The sequence below is a fragment of the Schistocerca cancellata genome, chromosome 12, assembly GCF_023864275.1.
Source record: "Schistocerca cancellata isolate TAMUIC-IGC-003103 chromosome 12, iqSchCanc2.1, whole genome shotgun sequence".
NCBI classification, from domain to species: Eukaryota; Metazoa; Arthropoda; class Insecta; order Orthoptera; family Acrididae; genus Schistocerca; species Schistocerca cancellata.
The window spans coordinates 65,346,968-65,370,189 of NC_064637.1; the positions used below are offsets into that span (position 1 = coordinate 65,346,968).

At 45.4% G+C, this 23,222-nt stretch overlaps 1 protein-coding gene across 1 annotated transcript in view; it reads right to left on the reverse strand.

Annotated features, from left to right (window-relative positions):
- LOC126109461 (CUGBP Elav-like family member 4) overlaps positions 1 to 1,627 on the reverse strand; it is a 202,655-nt gene extending 201,028 nt beyond the window's left edge. Inside the window, exons 1-2 of the mRNA XM_049914489.1 lie at positions 1,609 to 1,627; positions 1,448 to 1,527 (exon numbers count right to left, since the gene is read on the reverse strand). Coding sequence (XP_049770446.1) covers positions 1,448 to 1,527; positions 1,609 to 1,627 — 99 coding nt within the window. The remainder of the gene's footprint in view (positions 1 to 1,447; positions 1,528 to 1,608) is intronic.
- Between the last annotated feature and the right edge of the window lie 21,595 nt (positions 1,628 to 23,222).

The window sequence follows — 23,222 nt, forward strand, 5'->3', positions numbered from 1 at the left end:
ATACCTTTGGGGTGTTTTTGAACGCCGGCTTCGTGCCAGACCTCACCAACCGACATCGATACCCCTCCTCAATGCAGCACTCCGTGAAGAATGGGCTGCCATTCCCCAAGAAACCTTCCAGCACCTAGTTGGACGTTTGCCTGCGAGAGTGGAAGCTGTCGTCAAGGCTAAGTGTGGGTCAACACCATACTGAATTCCAGCATTACCGATGGAGGGCGCCACGAACTTGTCATTTTCAGCCAGGTGTCCGGATACTTTTGATCATATAGTGTATATTATTGCTTCGTTGGATGTGGGCTAGGTTAAACGTGAATTATATTTCCTGTTCTCTTAAGCGAAAAACAATTCTTTTCAAGATTAATTGTGCCGGAGAAACTTATTCCAAATTACTTTTTATAAAAATTAATGAGACAAATAATCAAATAACGTTAAATTTCGCAATGTTTAAAACGGAATCGATTCGTTTCGTGTGATAACTTTGAGTGCCAATTGGCTCCAGTTTATTCGCCTGAACCTGCAGAATTGACTTTGTTCGAATGTCACACTACATGAGAATCTCAGGTATAGAAGACTGTTTAATAATCACACAGTCGCGCAATTATGAAACGACTCGATTCCATAAAGATTAAGAGAGCAACTGATATTTGCTAATTCCATGAAAGCTGAATGAAAACCCCGTTGTATTTGCAATAATTCATTTAAAAGAAGGAATATTCACTGCAGTCATTGCACTTGGCCTTATATTGAACTCAGATTAATTTTATTTTTTTAATATAGTCTGCTCATTATATCGTAAATTTTGAGGTAGGGTGGGAGCTACTTATTCATTAGTATTAGTAGGCCTTATTAAAACACACACACACACACACACACACACACACACACACACACACACACACACAATTTACAAGCGCTCTTACTTACACTCTGTTCCTCATTTTCACACTAGCTGTTTGTAACATCCAGTCTCTTTCAAATGGCCTAAGTTTCACTCCATTTCTCTTACTGCCTCCTTCTCACATTCATACTTTCTCTCTTTCAAAGTCTGCCTGTTTCTCCTTCGCTAACACCCCCCCCCCCCCTCCCTCCTCCAACACTCATATACTCTTCTGCCCCAACCTCAAAGTGCCTCCCGTCTCTGATTTACACATAAGTGTATTTCCTGTGTATGATTTAACAATATCACAGTGTTATTTAATTCTCTAGGTGCCTCAAACTTCACCATTAGTAATCGTTTTCTCGGTGAATTTCGCACATGTCTCATGAAGAGCATTTCAGCATATGATTTAAGGAATCAGTTACATAAGAGCGGCAAGTATCTACAGTTTCACTTATAACTGCGTAGATGCATGACGCTACGTAAAATATTTTCGAGGGATGACGTAAGGTCGTGAAATTACAAGGACGATAAAGAACACAGATGGGAAAAGCAGTGCTGCCAACTTACCGGCATAGTTTGACTGCCGTGGAGCGTACTTATCGCTGTCTGCGCCTCTTGATGTGAACTGAATTTCACGAAAGCGCAGCCTGCAAAACAGAAGAGAACCATACAACGAGCGTTAGCTGCCAGAATACGAGAAATTTCCATGAAATATATTACTATCTCACATTTAGTCATAACAGACATTACACGACTACAGATTGCAAGTCCATATTTTTTAGCAAAGAATAAAACAAAGATCATAAAAATTGGCATACGTTATGCTGGTATGTGTCTTTCCAGACTTATTGTAATCAATTATTTAAGAATATAGCTACGGAAATACTGTCAATGTCTCTATCCACATAATAGAGCACAGGCAACGATAACACACAGAAAACCGTTAAGGGCATTTAAACAAGATTTTCAAGAAGTTATCGTAACCACTGATGCACTATGCTGGACACAAATTGTTCGACAGAAACGGAAACAGAATTGCGCGTAACACAAGGTGGCGTAGTAGTGCCGTTTATGTCGTCAAGATACGTGCGCGATATGTGATAAAGTATCAGTATGACTCTCAGTTTACTGGTGATGTTGCCATCCACAGGAAAATATTTTCTCTGTATTATTGTGTGGATATGCAAAGTGAGTGGAGCTGAATTTTCGCTTGGAGTACTGAGTACAAATATGGATAATGTTCGTAACAAAGAACCTGACATCACCCAATGTAAAGATTTGCGGTAAAGTAATCACATTATTCATCTATTTATGGGGAACACAGAAATAAAAAAAATAGAGATCTAGTAAAAGAATCCTAAAAAAATGTAATCCACCTAGGAACTAGGTAATTTAAAAATCCGAATGTTCGCACTGATCGTGGGTTTAGGACCCGTTTCATGTGAGACTGATAGAGTTTCGTCGAGTTTTCGTTAGGTAACTCCATTGCCAGGCATTAAAAGAGTGACGTCGTGCATTATAGAGAGCTTTACGCTAGAAATGCGAAGGGCTTTCGTTCCAGGGGTAGTTGGGCAGCGTACTAATTCCTTCCACATTGACCTCGCAAAATGCCCACGCGGAGAAAATCAGAGGTATTAGTGTTCATATGGAGCAGAGGCCTACTGGTACTTTTTCCTATCACACACCATTTGTGACTGGTGGAGGTATGAGTAATAGCATCTGCCACACATCACAAGGTGAGCTGGAGTAGTAGAGCTGCAGACATACAGCGACTGAATAAAAATATGGGACACCAAGGCCGGCCGCTGTGACCGAGCGGTTCTACGCGCCTCAGTCTGGAACCGCGCGACCGCTACGGTCGCAGGTTCGAATTCTGCCTCGGGCATGAATGTGTGTGATGGCCTTAGGTTAGTTAGGTTTAAGTAGTCCTAAGTTCTAGGGGACTGATGACCTCAGATGTTAAGTCCCATAGTGTTCAGAGCCATTTGAACCTTTTTTTTTTGGAACACCAAAACAACACACTACCATCCCAGATACGGTGTAGGAAAACCTTTGGCTTTCAAAACAACTTCCAGCCGTCTCGTTTGTGGTTTTCAAGGGAATCGCATAACATTTTTCCTGCAAGATAATTGCAAGTTCGGGTAACGATGATGGGCAAGGATTGCGATCACGTACGCTTCTCTCCTAAGTGTATCACAAGTGCTGAATAATACTGAGATCTGGTGACTGTGGCGATGGGGCAGTTCATTCTCGTGCTCTCAAAACCAGTCGTGGATGATGCGAGCTGAGTGAACAGATTCCCTGTCGTCTTGCAACACAGCATAACAAGTGGGTAACAAGCATTGTACCATGGGATGGACCTGATAATCCAACATGGCCACATAATGCTCAGTAGTAATGTGACATTGCAGAATAACCGCGGGGCTAATGAAATACCAGTATATGGCTACCCAAATCATAGCGACCTCCCCCACCCCTCCCCATTGTTTCACATTTGGGGCGTAAACTTGGCAAGAAGTTGGAGATAATGTGCGACAAGACTCTCCAAACAAATGACTTTCTTCCATTGGTCCATAGTCCAGGTTTTATGGCTTCGGCCTCTCATTTCCCTACTACGAACATTTCCATCACCGATGCATAGTGGTCCCTTCGTATTGTTTTGGTCCGGGAAGTGCTTGTGAGTGCGACATTCAATTCTTCAGTGACTTTAGCAGCTGTCATCGTCTTACTTTTCGTCGCAGTGTTCTTCAATGGCCGTCTGTGACGATAACACATACTTTCGGCCACCTTGGGAGATAGCGGTCGCTGTTTTTCCGCTTTCCGTGTATGCAATCTAAATCTTCGATAGGAATCCTCTTGGAACAATAAACACTTCGGCTACCTTGGTTGAGGAAGCACCCGCTATACGCACCAACAATCTGTCCTCGTTTGAATTCACTTACCTTCGACATAGTGCACTTACACTACACACAACGTGTGTTCTGACCATGACTGACACTTGCAACATATTGAGGACGTAGCACAGGTGACATTTGTTGTCAGATACAACAGCGCAGCCTGCAGGCTTGCCTAACATCTGCATTTATGTTCAACCATGCATTTCACGTGGTGTTCCCATATTTTTGAGCAACCCCTCACTTCTAATTGCGACCGAGTGAGATGCTTTCAAGGCCATACGATATGGCAACATCTTCCCTAGTTCTCAACTGTTCAAGATGTAGAAGCCAAAGTGACCGACCACACTCCTCCGATATCTGGCTAATTACACTCTTCTATTGAGCGTTTGCTGAGAATCCTCTCTAACATGCTCACCAAAAAGCTGTCCTGATGGGACTGAATTCGGTAGATAAGATGTACATTTACAGACAAACAAACGATGACAATTTCAGGGATACTGAATGATTTATTCAAGAGAGAAACAGCTTCACAAATTGAGTAAGTCAATAACGCGTTGGTCGACCAGTGATCCTTACGCAAGCAGTTACTCGGCTTGGAATTGATACAGTTGTTGGGTGTCCTATTGAGGGATATCGTGCCAAATTCTGGCCAATTGGCTCGTTAGATCGTCAAAATCCTTTGATCGTATAGCACTGCCCATAACGCTCCAAATGTTCACAACCCGGGAGAGATCCGGCGACTTTGCTGGCCAAAATAGTGTTTGGCAAGCACGAAGACAAGCGGGTGTTTCGTTGCTGGAATGCAAGCCCACGATGGCTTGCCGTTAATGGCAACATAACGGGACGTTGAATATCATCGGCGTACCTCTGTGCTATAAGGGCGCCGCAGATGAAAACCAAAGGGGACCTGCTATGAGAAGAAATGGTACACCGACCATTACTCGTGTGCCGGCCAGAATGGCAGGCGACATTGAGGTTAGTATCCCACCACTGTCTGGGGCGTCTCAAGACACGTCTTCGCTGGTTGTCGGGACTCAGTTTGATGCAAGACTTATCACTAAAAGCAATTTCAACCAAGTCAGTGAGATTCCAGGCTGAAGACGTGTCCAGAGACGTCCCGAGCGTCGGTGTGATACAAACCAGATTGTCGCTCGCCGAACGGCGCAACGGCCAGGAATAATGCTCTGGGGTGCCATTTAACTTCATAGGAAGACTTATTCGGTAGACATCTGCGCCACTTTTGTAACGTCGGTACGTCGGTGATATTTTGCACCCCGTTACGTTGCCCTTCATGGCAAGCCATCCTGGGCTGACATTTCAACAAGATAATGTCCGCCTGCTTGGCACATCAACCTTCGTCAGAAATTTCACCGGATCTCTCCCCAGATGGGAACGTTTGGAGCATTATGGTCAGGGCTCTCCAACCTTCTCGGGATTTTGATGACTTAAAGCACCAATTGGGGAGAACTTGGCACGATATCACTCAGGAGTACATCCAACTACTCTATCAATCAATTGCAAGCCGAATAAATGCTTGAATAAGGGGCAGAGGTGGACCAACGTTTTATCGACTATGTTTGAGAAGCTCTCACTCTCTTGAATAAATCATCCAATATTTCTGAATATGTAATCGCTTGTTTGTCTGTCCATGCAAATCACATCCACCGATTTCCTTTCCATTCGAATAATTCCTTCGTAATGCGTCTTTTATTATTTTAGGGTTTATTTTTGGACTATTTGTTAGTTGTAGGTCCTCCTCGGTTCACACGTGACGAAGAAATAAACTGACAGGGAGACCTCTTTGTCCATTTCTCACTTGTAGCGTGCCATCCTGGCCAGAACAGCTGTGTGGTAACACAGTTATGTAGAGGCACGCAGTGCACCCTTCCCAACCTTCTTTATGTAGTTAAGAGCCTGTTGCACGGGGACATTAGGGCCGTCTCGCGTGCAACCTGTCGAAGCTTCAACTCTGTACTGCATATCGTTGATTTATGCTGGAAATGCCAGTGGATGAAACGTCACGAGGTATGTTTTCGTTTGAGAATGGTATTTTGAATATTCTGCAGCTGGAAGCTCTCATCTGTAGCGTTTTTTTATCGTTAGTTTTTCGGCTGCTTTCATGGTATCCTTAAGCTTTACACATGACTATCAGACTCAACACACTCTACACTTATTTCATTTTCTAATCTTTGTTTACCCCTATAGATTTTTCCTTCTACGGCTTCTACCATCAGGAAACTGCTCGATTAAGCAGCATAGGCTGTTCTAACGCGGCTGGCTTAGGCTGCGCCACTAGAACGCCTTCTGCGCATTCTCGAACATAGCCATGCCTCTTTCTCGCGGATGGCTGATCTGTATTACCAAACACAAATTTCATTTTATATATCTGGCGTAATTACTAATAGTATTTGAAAATTTAAAGTGTTGTCATATTCTATTCACTAAAAGTTATAATCTTATGTTAAAAGTTTAATTCTGTAAGAGAAGTATTGCAGTTAGAAAGTTGTTTGTGTGTGTGTGTGTGTGTGTGTGTGTGTGTGTGTGTGTGTGTGTGTGTTTCACTGGTGTACCACAACCCTGTCCTTCCTTCTGGTAAGTCGTCCATAGACTTCTTTGCCCACCCGCTTTCTTTAATACGTGTTCATTTTATACTTAATCTATTTCATCTTTAACATTCTTTGACAGCGTCATATTTCAAATCATTCCAGCTCTTCTTCTCCAGATTTCCACTCATATACAGTTCCTGTGCTGCAGACGGACACTCCAACGATCTTCATCCCAATTTTCACATCATCACCCGATTCCATTACTTATATGTTATCGTATATCATCTGTCACAGAGACTTAGCTGGCAATATTTAGGGGCAACGCAGAATATTTTAGTTGCTAGCCTTCCTGGACTCTGGAAGGACGCCAAAATAAATGTGTCGCGACATTTAGTTGTACATTAGTTACAAAGGCTGCCCTCTGGCTACACGTTGTTGTGCAGTGTTGTTCGTGCTGCAGCTCTGGGAGTGCACTGTGCCACTTTCTTGGCGTGCTTGAAAATCAGTTTCACACAGATATTATTGGCTCACATCTCCAATCCATCGCACCTTTAGGCTTGTAGTGCAAGCCATTGATTTACACCGGGACTAGCGACGTTAGTATCGCGTTGTTCGCCAGGTAACCATTAGCCTGCAAAAGATATTGCAAAGCTGATTACTTTTCTACAGGATACCCTCATTTACGGAGTTGATGATAATTGGTTTGTGAGGCGCTCAACTATGCGGTTATCAGCGCCCGTACAAATTCCCAACCTTTGCTCAGTCTAATTTCGCCACTTTCATAAATGATGATTAAATGATGAGGACAACAAAAACACCCAGTCACCTCAAGGCAGCTGAAAATCCCTGACCCCGCCGGGAATCGAATCCGGGACCCTGTGCTCGGGAAGCGAGAACGCGACCGCGAAATCACGAGCTGCGGACCCTCTCCAAAGGAGACGACAAAATCTGAACAACATTGGTATGGTGATTGTGGTGTACAGCTGTGACTGGCACAATTCATCCCCGTGCTCACAAAACCAGTCCTGGTCGATGCGACATGTGTGACAAGGGGCCTATCGTCTTGGATCACAGCATCACCATTGGACAACATGTATTGAATCTTGGGATGCAGCTGATCAGCCAACATCTAATATAATCCTTCGAAGTAATGCGATCTTGGAGACTAACCTTGGTGCCCATCGAAGACCACGATATGGCTGCGGAAATCATCACCGAAACAGTGTGAACAAGACTAAACCGACCAAATGACTTTCTCCCATTGCTCCAAGTCCAGGTTTTATGGCTTCGGCACCACGATTCCTGTGACGGCCATTTACATTACTAATGACTGGTTTTGGAATTCCAGCTCGACCTGCTTATGGATCTCCCTTCAGTCTCTCTCTCTCTCTCTCTCTCTCTCTCTCTCTCTCTCTCTCTCTCTCTCTCTCTCTCCCCCTTATTTTTCGTCACAATCCTCTTCAATGACCATCTCCCATGACCACTGCACCCTCTCTTTCGTCAGCGCTGTGCCTTAGCGGACGATATTTTTTTCTATTTCCCTGCATGCGGCACAAATATTCGATACGGTGCCTCCTGAGATATCAAACTCTTCGGCTATCTTGCTTACGGGAGCACTCGCCACACGATCACCAACAATTTGCCGGCGTTCGAATTCACTGACAAGGAACCCTTGATTGCGAGGTCGCGGAAGGCCAATAAAGCGTATAGCATTTGACACCGCACATATTGTCTACCATGCAACCACAATATTGGCTGCTAATGGAAACAGGGAGTGGGACTGGAGGTATCCAATGGTGAGCACAACATTAGGACATCGAGCGTAGTTGAAATGCTTAGTCGACGAGTAACTCACGAAAGTGCTACAGCGCTAGTGGTATCGTAAAGATAAACAAAGGAAACATTGCTTTATATCTACAACAAACAGATGCCGAAGTCGATATTTCGTCTGAAGGTAAAGTGAGGAACTTCGCAGAGTGAGAAAGAAGTGGCAGTTGAAATATTAACGTTTCTCCAAGATGAGTCAGTGGAATGTGCGGTGACGTATACGCTCGACTGTGCGGACGATGTACACGCCGAGTACAATGACGACGATACGGGCTTAACAAGTGAAAGTGATACTGAAGTAAGCGTCGAGCCATGTAGTTCGTCATCCTTGTCAAACGGAGCCACAAATGCCGTCTCCAGTGAAACGTAGTGAAAGACAGTCGTCGTCCAAGGAGCGAGTCCTAAACATAATTACATACATGGATCATCATCCGCAGCCTAATAAAAAAAATTATAAAGAGACTTAGAATAAGTCTGCAACAATACCACCGTGTAGGTGCATAAGAATGGCAACGGATATTTAGAGGAAGACAGGACGCACTTGCTGCAAGAACTGGTGTTTGCGCTTTTCAAGGGTTCTGTATTTTTTAGGGAAATCACGGAAATCCTAAATATGGATTGCCGATCGCGGGTTTGAGTCCTAGAACTGCTGAATGTGAGTCCACTGTGCTAACCATTGCGTCACTTCGTTCGGTGGGTTTACGTGAGTTAGTTCTTATCTCCCTTTTCGCATCCATCAGTAAGGAGTGAAGTCATTGATACCTCCCAAAATCTGTGGTTGCCATTAATGTTAGCATCAATGATGGAAGTGGTATTTCTTGCTGACGACAGTCCTTAGTAACCTTGATGTGAGGTTCCACCAGATGAAGCATCCAAAAAGTAGGTGATTTCTGTCTTCCACTTCGCCAGTCACAAAGTTGAGATGGTGCTATGCGCATGCGGTGTAGGTGCTGTGTACAGCGGCAATAGTCGAACTTCACCCTCTTATGGTAACTGCAAATTTCCGTAAACACGTCCATAATACAAAGGCCCGGATGGTAGCACTGGCGTTGTTTCCGCGTATTATTTTACTTTAGTTGTGTGGGAAGCTTACCATTCTTTGTTTCACTCTGTCCAGATTCCCTTCCTATGAAACGGCTATAGATCCTCCGCAGTTTGAACAGTACTTCATAATTCACGCCGATGTCACAAGCTTTTGAGAGTAAACAAACTCTATGATCATGATCATGATCATGATCATCATCCTTTGGAGAGAAGAATGCGTGATCGTAATCCACCTCCATCATCGTCACCGGAACTTGCCACTATTTTGCAGGAGTAATGGTATGAGATTCCCTTGGAAATCATACAGGAGCTGTATTTATCCATTACGAGACAACTGGAAGTGAGTTTCCTACTCCGTGTTAGGCATGGTAATGTTTTTGTGTGCCCCTGTAGCCTATGTTATTATGATTTACTTACGTGGATGGCTGTATGATGAATACTGAAAGGCCGATGAAAAAAAGAAAAATTTTAAAAAGTTGCTCGCTCCAACTCTTTGGAATTCCGTCGCAGATGGCGGCGAACAGGTCAGCGAATCTCATTTTTCGAACAGCCTGTTCCGAAGTTCACTACCGGAAGTATGTAGGGCTCCACAGAGAAGTCAACGCAGTTGACGTCACAGAACAGTTACTTCACACGACAGTCAGTAACTCAGCGGTGGCGCGGTCAGGCCCCGGCTTTCGGGACGGACTGTGGCGCTTTCTTGGCGTGCTTAAAAACCTGTTGCACGCGAGCATTAGGCCTGGGCCGGGCCGTGCGCAACCTGTTGAACACGCCGGCCTCCGCGAGCCGTGCCGGTCTGGTCGCGTGCTCGCCGCGAATTAAGATGGATCTACTGTGCCCCGTTACGCACAGCACGCCCTCAGCGCCGAGTGGCCTATCTCGCCAGCAATTACCGCCGTCGACGCCGCGTTATTACGGCACCTAAATCACCTCGAGCGTGTCGCGGCTTGTCGTGGCGTCGCTGCTCGCTCGATTTATCGGGGTAGCTGCGAGTACAGACATACGCCCGGCGTGACTGTGCGCCGGAGTTGAACGGACAGCCCCTCTGAAGCACGATTTTTTCCACTGTGCAACGGAGCGTGCCCTGCTTTGAAACCTCGTCACGGATGAAGACAGTGTACCGGGTCGGCACTCAAACCTGGAAGCGTGCTTTTATTAGAGGTGGAACTTTTCCACATCTACGAGGGTCGTTCAATAAGTAATGCCACACATTTTTTTTCAAAAGCTCTTTATATAGGGTCAGTCGCGTAAGACGTAACACCCCCTTTATTCAGGGGGCGATTGCACGTATCGGCATGCGGTTTTCGACGAATCATAGCGGACTATGGGGCACATACGTTGGTCCATGCACAATTATCACAACTTTTATATTGACCGAGATAATGAGGCAAGTACATGTTTTTTAGAAATGGGACGCTATTCTTTCTTTTACCATCATTCGAAAGCTCTGCAAAAGTCGCGTATAGTGATGTAACACATGTTGCTATTGTGATTCAAACTTTGCTTAAAAGAGGGCGGATGAGGATGTACCTACGTAGCGTATGCCGTGCATGCTGCACAGAGCTCGGCAACTCGGCCTGCGGGTCGCACGAGGCGTGTTTACAGTCTGCAGCCGCTTCCGACCGCCTCGGCCTTCAGTCGTACAATATTTCCCAGCGTCTTTTAAGCGAAGTTTGAATCACAATACCAACATGCGTTACATCACTATGCGCGTCTTTTCCAGAGCGTTCGAATGATGGTAAAAAAGTATAGCGTCCCATTTAAAAAACATGTACTTGCCTCATCATCTCGGTAAATATAAACGTTGTGATTGTGTATGTACCAACGTATGTGCCCCATAGTTCGCTATGATTCGCCGAACACCCCTTGTCGATAAGTGCAGAGAGAGAGAGAGAGAGAGAGAGAGAGAGAGAGAGAGAAAGAGAGAGAGAGAGAGAGAGAAACGTTCATGATTTGTTTTGTGCGCTGGTGAGACAGATGACAGAGCCGTGGAAGAGCGTCAAAATGGTGTCTACATACGACTCACATCAAGCAGCCTGCTGTTATTGAATTCTTGTGTGCAGAAAAAGAAACCGTGGTGAACATCCATAAACATTTGCGTGCAGTGTATGGCGATGCTGCAGTTGATATGAGTACGGTTTGGCGATGGGTAAAGAAAGTTACAGATTGAGGAAATGCAGAAATAGAGCTCCACGATCAGCTACGCTCGAGACGTCCTGTCACAGCCACTGCTCCAGACATACTGAATCGTGCGGATGCCATTATTCGTGCCGACCGGCGCATCACAACTCGACAATTGGCTCTATAGTCGTCGGTAAGCATTGGAACTGCTTCTGCAATGATCGACACTGTCGGATATTCGAAGAGGTGCTCACGATGGTTTACACAAATGCTCTCAGTGGACCACAGGATTCAAAGAAAGACCATTTCATCTGAATTGTTGGAGAATTTTGAGACCGACGGAGAGGCCTTTCGGTGACGGCTCGTTATGGGGGACGAAAGCTGGGTGTACCACTTTGCGCCGGGAACAAAAAGAGAGTCCATGGAGTGGCATCATCCTCATTCACCACAAAAGAAATTAAAGACAATCCCCTCTGCCGGAGAAGTCATGGTGACAGTCTTTTGTGGTTGTGATGGCGTCATTCTCCTGGATGTGATGTCACGGAGGTCAAGCATCAATTCAGAGGTATACGTGAAGACTCTGCAATCGATCGCGGACAGCAAGCACAATGATGGAATAGAAAGAGGGGGGAGGGGGGGGGCAAGCGGCTACCAGTAAACCACATACACCTTGATAAGGAGATGCGTGCGCTGTGGTATCAGGCTGTAAATGGTAAATACGTGACACGTTCCGGGTTGCATACAGTTCACATTATTGATAACCTGCCATAGCACAGTGTCATAGACACAAATGAACATCGCATTACTTGCGGATCTTCAGCTGTAGTGTGAAATTTGGTCCAAACAATCAGTCTTCCTCCTTCTGGTGGTGCTGTAGGAAACTAAACCGCGGATACTACTTGTCCCAGATATGACATACTTTCACCAGACAAAGACAATGGCAGTGACTTGGATTCGGATTCCGACTGTACATCACCTTTTACGACAGGGCGGGAGGAATGTGCTAGACGTTTGGGCCTTATTTTTTGGTAGTTGCCTTGCGGGATCCTTCACTCAGTTGAAGTGTAATAGGGAAGAGAATGATTCTGAATCAGAAAGGACTAGGACAGTGGAGAGGACCCACCAGCACGCGCGAGGACGTCCCCAGCTCCAAGACGAGGTACAGCTGGATCGGCGAGGCGCGCGCTCACGAAGAGGATCACTGTCCATTGTTGTTTTGTGCTGCAAGAAGCAGTCAGTGTCAATTAATAAAGTAAGAGTTTCGTCATTTATGTGAAATCACTTATCACCACCTATCCCTTAATAAAAATAAGTAAATAGAGGTCGGTAGAGCATTAGCCTGTGAAAGGCAAATGTCCCCAGTTCGAGTCTCAGTGGGGCAATCAGTTTTAACATGCCAGGAAGATTCATATCAGTGCGCAATCCGCTGAAGAGTGTAAATTTGATTCTGGAGATTCTGTTACAAACAACCGTCAAAATCGCTAATACACTCCTGGAAACGGAAAAAAGAACACATTGACACCGGTGTGTCAGACCCACCATACTTGCTCCGGACACTGCGAGAGGGCTGTACAAGCAATGATCACACGCACGGCACAGCGGACACACCAGGAACCGCGGTGTTGGCCGTCGAATGGCGCTAGCTGCGCAGCATTTGTGCACCGCCGCCGTCAGTGTCAGCCAGTTTGCCGTGGCATACGGAGCTCCATCGCAGTCTTTAACACTGGTAGCATGCCGCGACAGCGTGGACGTGAACCGTATGTGCAGTTGACGGACTTTGAGCGAGGGCGTATAGTGGGCATGCGGGAGGCCGGGTGGACGTACCGCCGAATTGCTCAACACGTGGGGCGTGAGGTCTCCACAGTACATCGATGTTGTCGCCAGTGGTCGGCGGAAAGTGCACGTGCCCGTCGACCTGGGACCGGACCGCAGCGACGCACGGATGCACGCCAAGACCGTAGGATCCTACGCAGTGCCGTAGGGGACCGCATCGCCACTTCCCAGCAAATTAGGGATACTGTTGCTCCTGGGGTATCGGCGAGGACTATTCGCAACCGTCTCCATGAAGCTGGGCTACGGTCCCGCACACCGTTAGGCCGTCTTCCGCTCACGCCCCAACATCGTGCAGCCTGCCTCCAGTGGTGTCGCGACAGGCGTGAATGGAGGGACGAATGGAGACGTGTCGTCTTCAGCGATGAGAGTCGCTTCTGCCTTGGTGCCAATGATGGTCGTATGCGTGTTTGGCGCCGTGCAGGTGAGCGCCACAATCAGGACTGCATACGACCGAGGCACACAGGTCCAACACCCGGCATCATGGTGTGGGGAGCGATCTCCTACACTGGCCGTACACCACTGGTGATCGTCGAGGGGACACTGAATAGTGCACGGTACATCCAAACCGTCATCGAACCCATCGTTCTACCATTCCTAGACCGGCAAGGGAACTTGCTGTTCCAACAGGACAATGCACGTCCGCATGTATCCCGTGCCACCCAACGTGCTCTAGAAGGTGTAAGTCAACTACCCTGGCCAGCAAGATCTCCGGATCTTTCCCCCATTGAGCATGTTTGGGACTGGATGAAGCGTCGTCTCACGCGGTCTGCACGTCCAGCACGAACGCTGGTCCAACTGAGGCGCCAGGTGGAAATGGCATGGCAAGCCGTTCCACAGGACTACATCCAGCATCTCTACGATCGTCTCCATGGGAGAATAGCAGCCTGCATTGCTGCGAAAGGTGGATATACACTGTACTAGTGCCGACATTGTGCATGCTCTGTTGCCTGTGTCTATGTGCCTGTGGTTCTGTCAGTGTGATCATGTGATGTATCTGACCCCAGGAATGTGTCAATAAAGTTTCCCCTTCCTGGGACAATGAATTCACGGTGTTCTTATTCCAATTTCCAGGAGTGTAACTTCGAGACTGTAATGCGTAAACAACTGTTAAGCCCACAACGTGTAGACTGGTAAATGTGATGTACATATACAGACAACTCACAAATCACTTCTGTTTGTCGGGCGTCAGTCAAGTTGGTATCCTATCACTGTACGGAGCGTCTCAAGACGTGTGTTCGCTCGTCAATTGGGCTCAGCTCGAAGCGGCACTCCTCAGTGAAGACAATTCTACTCCAGACAGTGAGATTCCAGGCGGAAGTAGTATCTGCAGGCGCCCTGGACTGCGGTGAGATACCAACCAACCTGTCGCCCGCCATACGGTTCGACAACAGAAGTGACGGTCTGGGGTGTCATTACAGGACGGACCCCTTTGTTTGTCGTCCTCGGTATCCTTACACCACACCGTTTTGTCGACGACAGTATACGTCCCGTTTTGTTGCCCTTCATGGCAAGCCACCTGCGCTTACATTTTGGCAACGTAATGTCTATTCGCACACGGGGAGAGTTTCTACTGCTTGTCTCGGTGCTTGCAAAACCCTGCCTTGGCCAGCGAGGTCGCCGAATCTCTTCCCAGTTGAGAACGCCTGGAGCATTACGGGCAGGGCCATCCAGACAGCTTGGGGTTTTGACGCTGTCACGCGCCAGTTGGACAGAATTTGGCTCGATATCCCTCAGGAGGACATCCGACGACTTTGTCAATGCTAAACCCAATAACTGCTTGCATAAGGGCCACAGGTGGACTAAAGCGTTACTAACTTACAGAATTTTTCTAAAATTGTAATCATTTGTTAGTGTGTACATGGACATCACACCTACCGATATCTGTCCCGTTTGGATAATTCCTCAGTGGAGCGTCATTTTTTTTTCTTAGAGTGCATATGCAAATACACTTTTGAATGTTATCTTGTCACTTCCAGCAAGGTCTTGTTTACATGTAAACTTTTTGGATAAAAGAAAAGATTCTGTGCCCTGGGGTTCTGACAAAATGACGTAGGAAATCGGCTTTCCGCTACAACCTTAAGGCCCACGGTGTCTCCTGAATTCCAAGACGAAACATTAAGCGTACAATTATGCGTTGGACTACCACCTTTTGCCTGTCAATCATATGTTACCGAAACGATATTTCTTCAAGATGTCAAGGGCGTTCAAGCGAAGATGAACTTCATAATGAAGTGTGCGGTGCGAATGCACGTGGTCTGCGTGACGTGCAAGAGGCGTGTGGGCTCTCTTGTTTGCCGCTGGCGTGTCGGCGCGGTTTAGTGGATGCGGCAGGGCGCTTCTTCGTGGGTCGTCCGTCCGTTGTTACGGCAAAATGTGGACTGGACTGGATTCGATGAGAAGTGAACGAGAACCCACTTTGGAAACTGCGATCTCTGTCGGTCATCAAACCTGCCTAGCTTAACGTTGCTTTCTATGATTTCTTTTGCGTGTCTTGTATTTCTTAAGGTCTGTTTTTACTTGTACCCATTCGCGCATTTACGTTAAAAAGTTATTCCATACGTGAATTATAGTACGATTAGCGTGTTATACGACATTTTTCTGTGACATGATTTTTACTTGCTGTATATTTCCCATGCTAGAAACTATTTTTTTGTGTATTTTAGACTGTGTATTGTATCTGGCCTTCAGATAATGATATTTTTCTTATTTTATTCCCACATGTTTATTCTTTCGTCAGATGTCTGAGCAGATCGGAAGACACCACTCCCCAAAAATTACACAGTGAATTTTTGTCTGAATTTCCTTACTTATCCTAGTTAGTTTGAAGCAATCATCTTATTTTACGTAGCATAAGACGCTACAAAATGCGAGGCGCACCTTTATTTTTAAGCAGTTTTTTAAAAAAATGACATTGTTACCGTTTTCATTATTAGACTGCAAAGCAATACTAAAAAAATTCTTTTACAAAGCTTAACAGTATTCGTCGTCATCTTTGTCCTCTTCATATATAAAATGGTCTTCACTGCCATCGAGAGCAATACTTATGCTACACTTCTTGAAAGATTTAACAATGTCTTCTCTGACTCTAGACCATGACTATTTTATCCACTGACACATTACTTTTGATAGTAGGTCGTTTTAAAGTCCTCTTTGGCTGAATTCATGTTGGGTTTCATCCACCATCCATTTGTTCCATTCTTCTCTCATATACACTTTAAATAATTTATTTATCGAGACATCAAGAGGTTGCAATTGTACAGTAATTTCTCCTGGAATAACGCCAAGCCTTGTATTTACCCTGTCTCAATTTCTCTTTCACAGAATTTGCCAATGACTAGTACTAAACTGATCTAGCACAAGATAACAAATCTTCAATAATTTTACAACTTGGTTTTCTTCTGTTTTAAGCATATACCACAGTTTCATTGTTGTTTACACAGATGGTTCCCAGCAAGGAGAATGTTCTCGGTTGTTCTGCTGTTTTCCCTGATAGGGTTTTCAAAGTGCGTCTTCCGGATTAATTTACAAATTACGATGCGCAGTTACATGGCACTATGATGGCAATGCAGATCATTCACATACATCACACAGACAAATCGTAGAAACATATCGTCATTTGACCATCGGACAGACTCCCATACGGATGACACAGTAATAAGAATACCTTGCGTAGGAGACTGAAAGCAAATAATTCACCAGCTCCGGATGGATTTGACTTTACAAAGAGTAGTCTACCACACTGGCCCCTTACCTGGCCTGCGTTTATCGTGAATGTCTCCCCCAGCACAAATTCCCAAGCGACTGGAAAACAAGCACAGGTGTAGAAGGGTAAAAGAATGTATCCGCAAAATTACAGACCAATACCTCTGACTTCCGTTTGCTGCTGAATTCTTAAACATGATCTCAGTTCGAATATATTTCTTGAGACTGAGAAGCTTATGTTCACGAATCAGCATGGTTTTAGAAAGCATCGCTCGTGCGGAACTCATATACAACGTGGTATACTGCGGACAGTGGATGAATGGCAACAGGCATATTCTAGACTTCCGGAAAGCACTTGACTCGGTGCCGCACGTCCGCCGCTCGTGGTCTAGCGGTAGCGTTCTCGCTTCCCGAGCACGGGGTCCCGGGTTCGATTCCCGGCGGGGTCAGGGATTTTCACCTGCCTCGAGATGACTGGGTGTTTGTGTTGTCCTCATCATTTCATCATCATCCAGGACAGTGGCGAAATTGGACTGAGCAAAGATTGGGTAATTGTACGGGCGCTGATAACCACGCAGTTGAGCGCCCCACAAACCAAACATCATCATCATCGGTGCCGCATTGCAGGCTGCTAACGAAGGAATGAGTTCAAAGATATGTGAGCGGTTCGAAGGCATTTTCAACCCAGTAGTTGTCCTCGACGGCGAGTGTTCATCAGACAAGGGTATTGTCAGGACTGCCCCAGGGAAGTGTGATAGGACCACTGTTGTTCTCTGTAGGCATAAATGATTTGGTGGACACGGTGGGCAGCAAATGTGCGTTTCTTTGCTGATGACGCCGTGGTGTACAGTAAGGTACCGAAATTGAGTGACTGACTGTAGGAAGATACAAGATGACGTAAACAAAATTTACAGTTGGTGTGATGAATGGCAGCTAGCCCTAAATGTGGAAAAATGCAAGTATCAGAGGAGTTTCGTCCATAATCGCTATTTGGCTTAGTTCCACACTGGTTTTCTTTCGATTCTGAATAATAAAGCAGTCGAAAGGTATTTTCTCTTCATACCCCTGCGGAATTTTCTGAGATATTTTGGTTTGCATGCTAAGTCCACGACGCTTCATATACTTGTAGCACCAGCCAACTCCACCCTTAAAGTCTGTTAAGTGCCACTTTAGCGCTGCCTTACAAATTTGTGTTTGAGTCATTTTTGTATTAATTCAAATTCCAGTTTGACGGCGTCCTTGAATCAGTTTCAGTACGTCAGCTTCTAGTTTTGGTCACATTGCATTCAGTTCTCTACTTGCGCATTTGGTCTTCCTCATTTTATTCAGTTCTTCTTTACTGAACTGCCAACTGTGAATGATTTTTTTTCTGTTGGTGGAGGGCCGAAATGCTGCTCAGCGGCTGTTTCCATGTTCTGCGTATGCTATTACTTTCAATTTATAGCCTGCACCATATGAATACCTTCTATTCTTTTCCATTACGAAACTATTTACTAACAAAAATATTGTTCCGTTGCCGGTAACATAAATCACTTTCGGGTCAAGTTCACCGTTACCGTATACTACAATGAAGCATCACAGGCGAGACAGGATGGAGAGGCGGGAAGAAGATGGTGTTAGCAAGCTTGAGATTCCCGGTAGCTAATGTTCGTCGTATCGGTTAATTGCTGCTGCCAATTTTTCGAGGAAAAAGTGCGTCTTATAGTTCGCAAAATACGCATCTCTTTCCGCAAATTTTTTTGAGGCAAAATTACGCAACAGATTTCTGTCCGAATTTTTATAGCCAGACGAAGAGCGGGAAATGTTCAGAGGGGATATCAAGCCGACCAGCGTGAAGTCTAGTTTTGCAAAACAAAAAAAGTTAATTAAGAAAAATTTAACTGTTGATTTGAGGGAACATTCAAATATTTCACGAACAGATGGTATGTAAAATGTCAAGAAGTAAGTATTTTACTCGTGAAAAGTTACATTCGTGTGATATTTAACTGCTTTTTAAGTAATATGTTTTGGGAAATGCTTGGTTTAAAAGTAAGGAGTAAAATAACTACAGAAAAATCTTAATGATGCTGGAAATCATCTGCAGCAAATATCGAGAAATTAAAAATCAATATTTAATTTAGAACCTTAGAATCTTAACAAACACTACAGGATGTTTGTTTCGTGGATTTCGTAGACTACTCAATCTAATTTTCTGTCCATTATTTATAGCACCACTAAAAGGCACTTGAAATATTTTGATTTCTTACTTTTTGTCAGTTTATTTAACCAAGTATATGACCTTTTCTTTTCCAAAATTTTTATCTGTTTCTAATAACTCATATAATCCGAGCACGCTTCTGCAACCTCTCCTGATACAGATTGTCTCGCTGTCAGAAGCACGAGGCGTAATCACGAAAGGCATTTTGCATGTTCTATTACTGTGCCACGTTACTGTATCACACGCTTAATCGGTCTGCACCTTTATCTGATTCTAACTGACAAATTCGGCATTGCCCAAATATTCATTTTGCCAGTTTTCTGTTAGAAACTAAACATAAATGAACTGTATTTGTAGTGTAAGATCGAAAAAATTTCATTTTCATGTATTCGTGAAAACACCTTTATTTCAATGTTCAATGCATGGTGTCTGTCCTTCCGGACACCAACATCGATATAATTCATTCCCCTCTATGGGCAATGAATCCACAACCTTCAGTGGTGACGCACATTACGTTCGACCTCGTGGGATCTAAAGTCAGCGAGCATTGAGGATATGGACGCGGGGTCTGCGGGTAGATGGCGCTAAGTGGGGGTGTGGGTCGGCCGGGGAGCGTGCCGAGATAAACACAGTGTCCGGATAGCGCAGTGGTCAATGCAACTACTTAGTAAGCTGGAGATCTTCGGTTCGAGTTGTAGTCCGGCACACATTTTCACTCGTCGCCGCTGATTCCACATAACGTCTCGCTGCAGCTGATGTCATTAGTTTATTCCCTTCCCTTCCTTCCCGTAATTCCTCATGTTACATAGTATGGAAACATCATCGAAATCATGAAACAATCGTAGAGAGAAATATGCACAATGCACAAATGTGTAAGTACAGTATGCCGGCCAGTTTCTGTACGATGAGCGCAGCTGCTTCGCGTCTCTACAACGCGATTTTGTAAACATCTCTATGGCAACGCCTCTTCATAGCTCTACAGATGCCTATTGTTTTCGCCTAAAGGCGTTTGCGCTTCGCAATTGAAAGTTGCTGAAAGCGTTGTCAAGTGTCACGGATTTCCTTAAGTTGACTCGACTCTAGGAGTATTAAAACTAAATATATGATGCGGCAGTTTTCCTCGTATCTCAGTGTTTATGACCTCATATGTCCTGATCTGTGTGTCGTACAATGATGTATTTGTGTAGGTACATTCAGTGGCACGTGGGGATACTACCTGCGAAATACGTTGTGGGTTAGAGTCAGTAGTAACGAAGTAATAAATTTAAACATCACGCACATTTCTGCAATTTTTTACCCATCTCATTGTATTATGGCGTCATATCTCCTGAACTATGGCAGGTAGATGGTTGTTACTCCCACGCCGATCGTAGCCTGACAGTAAGGGATATGGGTACCAAATTTGGTTGAAATCGGGCCAGTGGTTTAGGAAGAGATGTGTAACATACATAACACACACATCCATCCATCCATTTGTACGACCGTATGGATTTCACAGTTATTTTGTTGTTCAGATGTTGGCCGTTTAGCAGTAGAAACTGTTCAACCTTCTTCCTTAGTAATCAAGGCCATTTAATAAAAAATATGTGAATCTTAAATGGCGTGTTCTATAAAAAGAATGCCTAATTTCGTGACAAGGAATGCAGTTATGGAGAAGGAATTAAGGAAAGCGACTGATTGCAGGAAGAGGTGAAGCGACTGTGTAATAAATACGTTACCCAGCCGGTTTCCTGTGGAGCATTGCAGGTATCGACCTACTGCCTGGAGGGACCGGAGAAGACAAAGGAATAGTGGCCACTAGAAAAGGATATTTAGCCGAACTGTTGAATGAAAGGGACGATGGGGGTGCGGTGATAATGACGACGATGCTGATGATGATAATGGCGATGAAGAGGCGCGGCACGAGTCCCGTTCTTTGTCGGCAGAATTGCGGGCGCACCCTGTGACGGCGAGCAGCGACTTGCGGGCCGGCCTGTGCCCGCGCCTCTCTGGCGCGAGACCAGCTATCGATTGTTGTCGTGTCGGCTGGCAGTCAAGGCTGCCACTACAGCCGCAGCAGCGGCCAGCTGTTGCCGCGGCGGGAAATCAGAGGCCCCAGGCGGTCGTATCACCGCAGCTCATCTCCGGTTTTCTTGCCGCGTCTGACCTGAGTAAAAATCTCGAGCTTTCGGGGAAATCCTCCATAGTCTCCGAAGAAAAGAAAAAAGAAAGCAACTGTCATGCCTGCTACATTGATGACCATTTAGATAGCATATGATTAGTCGGCGTACGTCACGCTGCCAGATATTGGGTCTATGTCTGCCCTGGTCATACCAGACACACAAGTTGACGCTCTCTAAGCAAGGAAAACGGGAAAACGTTGAACAGTCACGTCACGATCTTTGGATCTTGGACCAAAGATATGGAAACTCCGCGAGAAATTCGTACATGAACTCACATGCAGATGGTAGCTAATCCTGCAGGTTGTGCTATTGTAATTTCACCACGAAAGTCTCTTGTGCAATGTCCTCAATATTTTTCAAGTGTCAGCCGTCGACAGAACAGTGTTGTGTATAGCAGTGAGTGCATGATGTCGGTGCACAGAGCAGTCGAACGTGGGCAAATTGTTGGTCCTCATATGGTTGGTGCTTCCGTAACAAAGATTGCTGAAGGTGTAAGCTTATTTGTCCGTCGCTGACATAGAAGGCCGCAAACCTCCTTTCTTTCCCGTCTGGGCAAGCTGTGCAGTGACTAGAGTACCTGTAAAGCTTACTGGAACAGGGTAAATGCTAGCTACAATGAAGTCGATAGTTCGATTGTAATACTGGCATTTTAATTTGATATCCGCCACAACTGACAAAATTAACCAAAAAAATGTGAATTTCTTTGTCCACCCACACACTCCTGAGAATGGCACATTAACAATTTGCAATTACGCGCCCCTATTACGGGCAGCTACGTTGATAAATACTCGGCACCTCGCAAGGATAACTACCAGGTCAAGAATATTAGGTAAGTTGTTGGAAGTGGTTAAGCGTTGGTGAAAATCTCGCTTCTGAGCACACAAAGAGCTCTAACCGCAGAACACGCGGTGGTGCAGTGCTGCGATACAGACCGTATACCTCCCTTCGAAGACGATGGCCAAGACGCCGTCTCCAAGTCCTTACCGCTCGATGGCTGAAGGCGAAGTCCTCTCTCTCCACAATTATTCCGTCTCACACGCGTACGAAAACACGGCGGAAGAGTACTCAGTTTGGGCCAATGTCGAACGCTCTATCATCACCGAAATCCTCCAACGGTATTTCTGAGATCTACCCAATGATCGAGTAGGTCATAACGCCCCTAGGCAAACGAAATTCCCCTCGTAGCCACGTCTTGCCCAGCACAGGTGACTCCGGATGCCGGGCTACCCCCAAAAGCGCCGTATTGTCCCACGTTTCCGGTGACCGCTTCCTGCCGCTCACGGCGGCCCAGCGACCTACGGCCAGCTGCAGACTTCATATTCCACAATTCTCAACTTCCGACACTTTTCAACAACGCTTTAAGTTAGTGACTTAATCATGCAGAAATGCAGGGAATACTGCTCGAGAGTGCCTCATATTTATCACAATTCAATGGAGCCATGATCTGATGCCCTTGCCAGTCCCTTTATTATTTATACTTATCTTGGTAAGCAACGTGTAAGTGCCCATGTCCTGGCACCTTACAAGGGGAAGGCAAGAGGCACCGCATAGAAGACTTACAGAGCGTACAGGGAATGCGGAAAAACGTCATTCCCTAAGTCACAACGCGGACGAAAGTGTGTGTCGAGTGATGGTGACGGACGGTCACTGAAGAGGATTGTGACAAAAAGTGAGAATACGACAGCTGCAGAAGTCATTGCAGAATTTAACATCACACTGCGTACCCTATCAGCGCCATAACAAAATGAAGGCAGCTCAATAAGCTGGGAATACCAAGTTGAGATGGAATTCGAAAATTACTCATCAGCAATGCAGATGCCCGTAACAGGAAAACTTAGTGCCAAAACCATAAAACCTGTACTATGGAGCAATAAACGAAAGTCACTCGGTCGGAAGAGTATTGTTTCCATTGTTTCCAACTTCTGGCCGATGTCCAAAGAGTGAAATATGACGGGGGGGTTTGATGATAAATTGGGCAGAAGTATCGTGGTATTCTATGGAATCCATGGTTAC